The sequence below is a fragment of the Monodon monoceros genome, unplaced genomic scaffold, assembly GCF_005190385.1.
Source record: "Monodon monoceros isolate NGI ecotype Baffin Bay Population unplaced genomic scaffold, NGI_Narwhal_1 Super_Scaffold_8, whole genome shotgun sequence".
Lineage (NCBI taxonomy): Eukaryota > Metazoa > Chordata > Mammalia > Artiodactyla > Monodontidae > Monodon > Monodon monoceros.
In genome coordinates, this window is record NW_021703785.1 from 54679537 (window position 1) to 54689237 (window position 9701).

Below are 9701 nucleotides of genomic sequence, written 5' to 3' on the forward strand. Positions count from 1 at the left end.
AACAAAACAACAAAAATCTATATTTATATAACATTTTATAAGAATATATTTACAGAAATAACCTCACAAATCTCAATATAGTTTTTCTACTATCCATGGCTCCTAAAGTTCAGAAAAACAATTAATAAATTTGTTTATATATTAATATATAAAAAAATATAAGCATCACTTACAAGTTTTCTCCCAATACCAATCAAAATGCATACACTAAAACTCCATGGGGTGGCAGGTACTGGTGATATTAATAAGAAACTATAGGTGAGCTGAGAGAAAGGAATTTGTAATTAATAGCTTAATTTGTTTTCCTATGAATCACATAAATATATTAGTTATATTCGAAAGCAAAGAGTAGGAAGGTAAAGTTTTAAACCACAGCACTGCAAAATTAATCTAGAAACAACAGTATTATCATCTATACACGTATATGGTTGGATGCAACATCAACAACTGTGAAAATATTTTATGCATCTCAAGAATGAAAGCAAATAATGTTATTCTTACAATTCTTCTTAAATTTGAAATTATTTCAGAGTAGAAAGTAGTTGAAAAATTCAAAGCAAGATTTTCAACAGTGAGTTTATACTCTGCTTTTATACTCGTTTTTAATTAAGGAAAAATATACATATTTATATTTAACACTGGTAAAGCTTCATAATTTATATTAGCAATTTGATAAATGGATGTTCAATTATTTTCACACCATCACTAAGTGAGAAAAATAAAGCAGAGGTAAAAAACACACTGCCTTTATAGACTATTCCTAGAGCACCATTAAAAGAGGGCAATAGTTGTTAAGGAATGACATGTCCCTCTTTAGCCACCAAAAAAAAATGTGTATAATGTTTTTAAAAGATATAAACAGATTACAAAAATACTGACATCTATTTCAAGTAATAGCTGTTCAATCAAATCGAGTCCTTTATCAATCATTAATACAAATCACATGATTAGTGAAAAAATAATTTCAGTCAATTCACTTTAAAGGAGCTCATTAACATTTACATGCACATTTTATAGATCTATATTAAATGTTTTAACAGTTAAAGCTGAACTGGTAAATGGATCTTCTTATTAAGAACCAGCACTTAAATGCTTTAAATTATAATTATGATGCACATGTAAATTTTATGTACCCTAGTTTCCTTCATATAATAAGACAGTAATAAACTTGTTTCTATCCTAAAGAGTACCTAACAGAATGCTCTACATACAGTGAATGCTCAGTGACTTAAATGATCTGTGACTAAGTAAGCATTTCTGAAATACATTACTTTTCTTTCCATCTCTGAATCATATTATGAACTATATTTTTCTTCCTTATAAAAAACAAGGGAAAATACACAAATACGAAGGAAGTTATTGGGGAAAAAATGCACAAAATAGCAAAATTATAACAAAAAATCCTTTATTCTAAATCTAGTAATGACACTATTTTTTTCCATTTTAGACAAATTTCTCTGCCCATTTGCCTCACAACCATCTCTCGTATAAAAATTTTGAGTATGTTAATGTCACAGATGAAGTAAAGCATGTATTAAAATTACAGTAATAATATAAGCAAAACATTAAAATTATTGAAACAGTTTCTCCAGGTATGTGTTTGTTTATACAGGTATTAAACTTATAAAGACTAACTTTCCCACATTGACAGAAGGGACAGATGACAATCTAGATACAAATAAAACAGAGTACTCAGCATCACAAGTAACCTAAAAATGTACAACATTTAAGTGAACAGAAAGTCAGCTAATGTTAAGGTTTTGAATTTTAAGTTCTGTTAAACTTCAAAATCCATACACATACACAAAAATTCACCCAATTAAAAAGGAAATCTCCAAATGCTAATGTTCAGTTTTTACACTGTTGCTGAAGCCAAAGCAATCAGCACATTCAATTTTAGGACTAGGTAAATCAGTTGTTTACCAATCAAGTTTAAACTGCTTTTGTGACAATCTTTATGTATGTTACATCTTTAAACACCATAACAAAATCATCATGAGGGAGCCAAAAGAAAAATAAAAGATTTTTATTAGGAAAGTCTAATTTAGCCTTGCCTTTATTAAAGGAAAAATGATATTCTAAATAGGTAGTACATTTATCCACATATAAATACATACTTTCATTTACCTCAATATATTGTGATAAGAGATTTGGCAAATGCATTTTAACCTACAGAGCTTGCATTAGATTATCTTTTGTAATTACGATTTGAATTTAGAACATCTTAAAAAGCTAAAATTATACTTATTTAAATTCTACTATTTTAAGAGTTGAATGTAGTCTCTCCTCACTAAAAGCAAATCCATGAAATTCTGCCGTCTTAAACAGCACTTTAATACATAATTGCGGGGCAGGGCACGAAAGTAAGCCATACGTATATTAAAAAAACAAATTTTTGAGCAAATTAATTTTAAAGCAAACATCTCTATTAATCTTGAAATTAACAACTAAAAAGATCCTGTCGATCTTTGCTGTTGATAAGACTACCACCAAAATAGAAAATCTGACCAAACATATGGTAGTATTTCAGATTTTTATACTAGATAAATTACAAAAGCCATCTTCTAATAGTATATGAACAATTCAAAGTTCTCAATTTACCTTCTATAATTGCTGCTATAACCTTTACCACGGGGTGAAGGGCCATGTACGAATCTACATGTGTTTCCATAGAGGCAGTTGCCAGTCTTCAGCCAGTTACGGCACTGTGTCTAAGAGACAGATATTACTATGTAAATTTCATATTTAGTCATATTTATTTCTGGAAAAAAAGATGCTAGTGGGACAAAATTTAAATAAATGCTATCAAAATTCCAACTAACCTGAGATATATTACTCCCCAAATAATAAAAACATCAAAAAAAAAAGCCCATAAACCCTAATGCCCATCTCACTCCTTTTTTATGAAACACATTTTAAAAAAATTTACTAAACCAATATTCCTATAATACAACAACCTATTCACTTTTGTGATATAAATAAGAAGTTGAAGAACAGGAATTCAAGAGAACCCCTGTGACTGTACTAGTGACAACTCACCTCTGCTGTACTGCCAGTGCTGGGTCCAAGCCTCTCAAATACACTGGGTCTTCGGGATGTGCTATCAGATATGGTCTTGGTATTTTCCACTGTGACCTTCCTTCTAATTTTTGACATTTTGTACTACTTTAACCAAAAAAGAGAGAGGCAAACTGTAAAATTCTTCAGTTTTAAATAACTGAGCCAATAACTTACAAGTAGATAAAATGGTAGATAAGATAACACTGCAAAATTACAGGGGATTTTTCTCAGAAGAAAAAAGCCATAGGAGAGGTCACAAGTAAACAGAGGTAAACAGAAACTGTCTTCTAAGACATACCTTATTAGTGAATTTAGAACAATTTTGAATCTTTTGCCTAGAATTTTACCTCTTCTACAGAGTAAGATTCTACTCACACAGTTAAGTTTCCATAGTACATTCAATTTCAGAAAACACACTATAAAATGTTTAGTTTCTAAGTTCCTTATAAAAGTTGTTTCAAAATTTAATAACTGTCTTTTAAAGAAAGCTGTGCTATCATTCTCCATCAACTAGTTAACGGTTAAAGAAAGCTTTGCCAAAAATAAAATCAGGTAAGAATTTTAGTCAGAGTAGAAATTATGTTTTACACAGTTTAAGTGATAACATCAGCTATGTCCCAAAAATCAGCTTGGGAGAAAAATACTATTTAAATATTTTCTTTGTCTTACAGAAGCCAAAGAAGAACAGCATAATCAGGAAATTTATTTTGCAATAATACAAAAAACAAAACCCTCAATGTTGATAAGTGACCTTCTTTCAAAATATGACAGGCTGTAGAACTAGAAAAAGGGAAGATGTTTTGATAATCTATACTGCACTGAATTGACATAAAAGTCAAAGATGCTAAAAGAAATAAACAGGCTATTTACCATTATTATTAACAAGAAAAGAAAGATGAATTATAAAAATATTTTACAAAAGTAAATAAAACATTAGAAACTAAAATATACAATCAGGTGATTCAACTAGAAATGAAAATATCAGCACTATGATATACATTAGAAAACAATGTTAAATTCTAGACCTAGAATAATCTAGAGAGTACACTACTGTGGGAAGTGGGTAGGAACTGCCTAAGAGAAAGAAAAGGGAACTAAACCATATCACACTTTATACACTAAATATTAGTTGAAATTTTGTTAGTAGTCAAAAGTTACTAGAATGAATGATGTCAACTAAAGAAGTAAAAGTTCCATTTGGTAAAGAACTGGTCTCTATAAAGTTCACAAATGCTCTTTAATGTGGTTTCAAAGTAAGGTCCTATCACTTAAAAGGAAATTAAATCATGGTAGTACAGAATCAAAACTTTAAAAAAAAAATTACAATGTTTGGTCCAGTTAGATACTTCTTGTCAAGTCACACTTTGAAAAGGTCCAAAGAATATGGACATTTGACAAATTAACAGGTAATGAACCAAAAGGAAAATATGATATGATACAATACGGTAGTTTTAAATTGGAAAATTTTATATTCTTATTTTCTAATATACAATGTAATCATTAATTACGATTACAATCAATTTTTAGTGATTCAAAAAAGGTAACTTTAAAGTAATTACAAATTTAAAAAAATTACAGAGTGTCACATAAGTGAACAAGAATTTGTGCAACATAAAATCACTTATGTATCAACTGTTCATCAAGTAAGGAACTATGAGGTCCACCCTCCACACTAGAGTGAGTATTGTAAGATAATCTTTGATTTAACTTTTCTTGAGCTTATTCTCAGCCCAAATGTGAATTTATAAAGGAAAAGGTGGTAAATTCCACATGTACATTTGACTTACTGAACATAAATAAAAGCCAAGATAAGCGATAAGTGGAGCTGAGAAAGATCTAGAAAACGTAGAGCTTTGATTAACTGAGAAAAACACTTTTTTATAATTTATAACTAGGATTCGATAAGAAGTAAACATGTAACAAAATGTATGGAAAAAGTTAGAACAAAAACAAATTTTTAAAGTCTCATTATCTGTTACTATAAAAACAGACAGGTGTACATTGAAATCCTCATTCATTAATTCAATTTTAAAAACATTTATTAATAAACTTAAAAATGAATGTGTTCTAAAAGTTTCTTATTAGTTATTATTAGTTATCTACAACTTGGGAAACAGGCACACCATCCCACCACACTGCATCAAGACAAGTAACCCTAAGCTTACATTTTTCCTTCCATTATCAGTGGAAATGGTCTGCCCCCAAAATCTCTATCCCCAACATGCCCATAACTCCAAACACACCCTCCCTCCTCCAAAAAAAATCAACAGTAGTGTTTTGCACAACTGGGGCAACAAGCTATTTATTATTATACTTGAAACACTGGTCATATCTCTTTTCTTGTCTTTCTGAGGGCTCCAGGTATTATTAACTCTACTGTTTCTCTTCCCCACCTATAATCTGTTGTTTGAATCAGCACTCCTCTCTTCCTCTGACCTACCGCTGGAAAGCAAGGGTCTCACAGCTTCTCTCCCATCCTAGATCCCTAACATAAGCTTTGAAGGCTTCAAAGGGTTTGGACTGCGACAGACAATCAAGTGAGGACTAATGATCCAATCTTATCCCTTTACTTGTATTCTTGACACTAAAAAAGTTCCTTCCAACAGAGACAAAGTAGCTTTTACAGGTGACATCAAGAACTACAAGATTCACCTACATAGTGATTATCCCAGGAGTTTTACTTCTGCTACTGTTGAGTCTTCCAACTTAGGGAAGAACAGCAATGAAGTAAAGACGTATTCTCTTTTCTTAGAGAGTCCAACAGTGTCAGACCTTGGCCTAAAATGACACTGAGTTTGAGGACCAGGTCTAGGTTACAGGGAGGTCCTAGACAGGAAAAAAGAAGAAAGAAAAAAAACCCTGAGGCAATAAAAGAAAAAGTAGAAACTGAACTTTTCTAATTGACAGAAACAGAAATTTTTCTGATCATCTATCTAGGAACTTCTATCAGTAGTCAACAAATTATCTAAATATTATTATGAAACATTTATGATTTTTGCACAGATAAAATGCCTTATGCCTGCAAATACAAAATATAATATTTTAAATCCCATTTTTCTAAATATATACACATAACCTACAATACACGAGGAAAACATTTGCTCATATATACTAACTTAAAACTATGTTACCATCTAACATGATGATTAGAATTTTCACTCTAAAAATTTGGGCCCAAAGAGAAAGATAAACCACAAAAGAATAAAATGTAGATTTGAATGAGAGGAGGAAAAGTTTTTCAATTAATATCTGAACAGGCTTCAATAAGAAGTAAATGCTTCAAAATATAAGAGAAAAATTAGAAACAATAAGAAAAATGTAAATATTAAAGTCTTCCCTATCTCAGAGACTTTGAAGGCTTTCCCTCAGTTTTCAATTTATTCTTTAGTTTTAAGTAACCATCACACTCCCACTCACATTATCATGCCTTTCCCAAACATGAGCATTATTAGCAAAGCCAGAGTGACAGTGGTAAAAGCCTGTTGAGTTATTCTCCTATTTCTCCTCTCCATTTGTAGAGTAAATAAATATCAGAAGTTTTAATATTTTTTCAACTGAAAAAAGAAAATGAAGGGAATTCCCTGGCGGTTCAGCGGTTAGGACTCTGAGCTCTCACTGCCAAGGGCCCAGGTTCGATCCCTGGTCAGAGGAACTAAGATCCCACAAGCCGCGTGGCATAAAGAAAATGAAAAACATGGGACACAAAGTTTAAACCTATTAAGACACAACAAAAAGTCTTAATAAATGGGAAATGTCCTCCTTCCCCCGGAAACTTACAAATATCACAATGTACTCACAGCTTCATGCTATAAATATGACTGAGAGGGGAGAAACACAGGGGCCTCTTTTTAAATTATTTCTGAATCCTGATTACTAAAATCTTGTCAATAAAACTTATTAGTTCTAGTATTCTCACTGCAATCCACAATTACATCTTTTTGAGTTCTCATCTTCCGGTAGCATAAATGAAAGCATAAAACACTTTAATCTGGATAAGTAGCACCATAATATTAGGAAACTGTGAAATAACTAAGCAATTAAAGCTACATAATTACTGGTACTAACTGGTAGGAGAATAAATCTCTATCCACTGGCATCCTAAAATTAAAAGTGTTATATTAAAAATAAGACCTCTTCATATTTATATTTCTTAGTTTTGAAAGAAAAACAGTTACGTTTATTTGTTGCATAGTGTGAGAGAATTTTTTCTTAACATATTTTAAGAAAAAAAGAACTTTCTTGAACAATCTTGCCAATTGCTTATATGTAGATAGACTAAAACAATTTCAAACTGAATTCAAAACAGAATCGTCAGCACTAAACTGACTACACAGGTGTGAGGAAGGCAATATTGTAGCGTTGTGCAGAAAATACATTTTGTTAAAAAGACTATGCAGGGAGAATATCCCATGCTGGCAACTACTATAAAGTGAAGTAAACAGAACTGCAACATACAAAACGACCAAAAAGAGAATAGAAGACACTTTATATATGCCAACACCGGTTAACATTTCAACTGCTGCTAAGTATCTGTTGAAAAAGCTCCAGCTCAACTCTATATGAGAAGCAGAGTGGGGTTTGGGGGAGGTAGGAAAGACTAAAATTTACTGAAAACCAATTCTATAAATAAATGTTAAACAACTGCTTTCTATATGTAAATGTCAGTGCATATTACAATACAAGTTAACACCGATAACTTATTAAATGTTTGATAACTTGTACAGAAAGTAAAATAGCATCCACCTGTGGGATTTTAGTTTTAATTTATAAATATGAAAATTAGATAAATTTGCATATCTTAACATACGCAATGTTCATTTCGAATCACCAGATAGTTAGGAAGCGCGTAAGAGGCATGCACCTGAAAAAACTAGATCCTCCCAGATTCCCACAGTAAAAGTCTTAGTTTCACAATACAACTATTTTTAGACACAAATTGCTACATACCTGCACCTACATTCTTAGTCTCTTTGTGAAACTGTCATGTTATAATCGAAATATTTCATTAAATTCTAAATTATTCGAAAATCTAGAGATATGTCCACAAAACTGTCCAAAACATTGTCGCTTAGGTTCTAAAGTCAGTAATTTCAAACACTGCAGAACCAGACTCCGATAACCGGCACCACATACATACGCATGGATTGTACTGCATAAGCATTTAGATCTACTGCAACAGTATTTTTGGCAAAACTTTGAAAACTTGAGGTGTGAAGATTTTTCCAAACTTTTAAATTATTTCTTCAAAACAATCAAAAACCTGAAGAGGTTGCGTACGCCCATAATTTTCAAAGTAGCTCAAATTATCTGAAAACCTCGGGATATAACCGAATGGCTCGACACTACGCTCCACAAACAAGATCCTACCGATATCATTCACGTGATATCGACTCTGAATAATTTTCCAGCCACATAAATTATTTTAAGCTATTTAGAAAGAGACAATGCCAAACATCAGAGCCTCTCCTTTCATTCACCTTTCCGGGTTTCTGACAGATAGTTGCCAAAAGTAACTACCTAGGGACTGTGAAGATAAAAGTAGCACTCCTCAACTCCGAGCACCTGCGTCGTAATCACTGCCGGGAAATAACCAAGACCAAATATAACCAAAAGTAAGATACCTTTCCCTAACGGGTCTGGAATGTGTAAAGAGGGAGCTTCTCAATCTAAGACCATACTCCGGCACCCTTCCATCTCATACCAATGCGAATACCGCGCAAGAGTTCCCAGGCTCACATCAAATGGTAGTGACCCAGCAAAGCCTCCAGTCTGAATCCACTTGCCCCCTTAGGCAAACTCGCCAGAATCAGAACCAGGGCGAGAAACCAGTCAGGAGCACAGGGATCTATTGCAGAGTTAAGGGTGGAATGCTCAAGGAGAGCTCAAAATTCCGGCGTGACCCAAGCAGGGATGGAGGACAAGCGGGGCCTCCCCATCCCGGGCCCACCCAACGCCTTTCCCCCGGTACCCACGCCAATTCACGGAGTTCAAACTTACCTCCTCGCTGAGCTCCTTTCGCAAGCGCAGTCCGGAGGTGGCGCCGCCGCCGCCGCTCCAAGGAGCGGGGGAGGCGACTCTCTGTCCCCGCGCCTGGCCCCGGGAAGACGACAGCGAGAAGGAGGTGCGCGCGGCTCCCGGGAACCTGTCCTCGGCTACCGAGGGACTCCGGGATGGCTGGGGAGCGGAACCCACCTGCCGCTTCGCCAGGGTCAAGCGAGCCTGGGACGTAGGAAAAAAAGGAACGAAGAGAGACTGGAGAGTAAGAAAAGACAAGGAAAACACTATCAGGCCGCTAAGAGGATCGCCTCAAAATGCCGCCGGAAGTCAAGAGCTCGCCCTGTTCCTCTGTAGACCGAGGCAGCTTCCGGCTGCCAGATTAGTCGTCAGCGCGTATGCACCGCCCCTTTGTGGACGCGCCCCCTGGGCGTAACGTCGCTTCCTAGGCGTGCTGTCGAAATCAAAAAACCTGTGCCTAGCGAGCTAGCCCTGGAAAAGAAACCGGGAACCCGGGAGAGATAAAATTCCCAATTAACAGTGGATTTAAGAGAAAGCGTTTTCTACTTTTATTACATAATTTCTTACAATAGACAGCTGTTGTGAATATGCAAAAATGCCACGTTTGTTGTCGAAGATAACTGCAT

The 9701-nt window shown here is 34.2% G+C and overlaps 1 protein-coding gene across 4 annotated transcripts in view; it reads right to left on the reverse strand.

The window, feature by feature from the left end:
* ZC3H13 (zinc finger CCCH-type containing 13) overlaps positions 1-9391 on the reverse strand; it is a 93458-nt gene extending 84067 nt beyond the window's left edge. For 3 of the 4 annotated variants that reach the window (XM_029210077.1, XM_029210076.1, XM_029210073.1), the window contains exons 1-3: positions 9058-9386; positions 3040-3165; positions 2602-2711 (exon numbers count right to left, since the gene is read on the reverse strand). In XM_029210077.1, coding sequence (XP_029065910.1) covers positions 2602-2711; positions 3040-3156 — 227 coding nt within the window. In that variant the 5' untranslated portion in view covers positions 3157-3165; positions 9058-9386. Of the gene's footprint in view, positions 1-2601; positions 2712-3039; positions 3166-9057 lie in introns of all 4 variants that reach the window. The other variant, XM_029210075.1, reaches the window with a different exon arrangement.
* Positions 9392-9701: the final 310 nt, after the last annotated feature.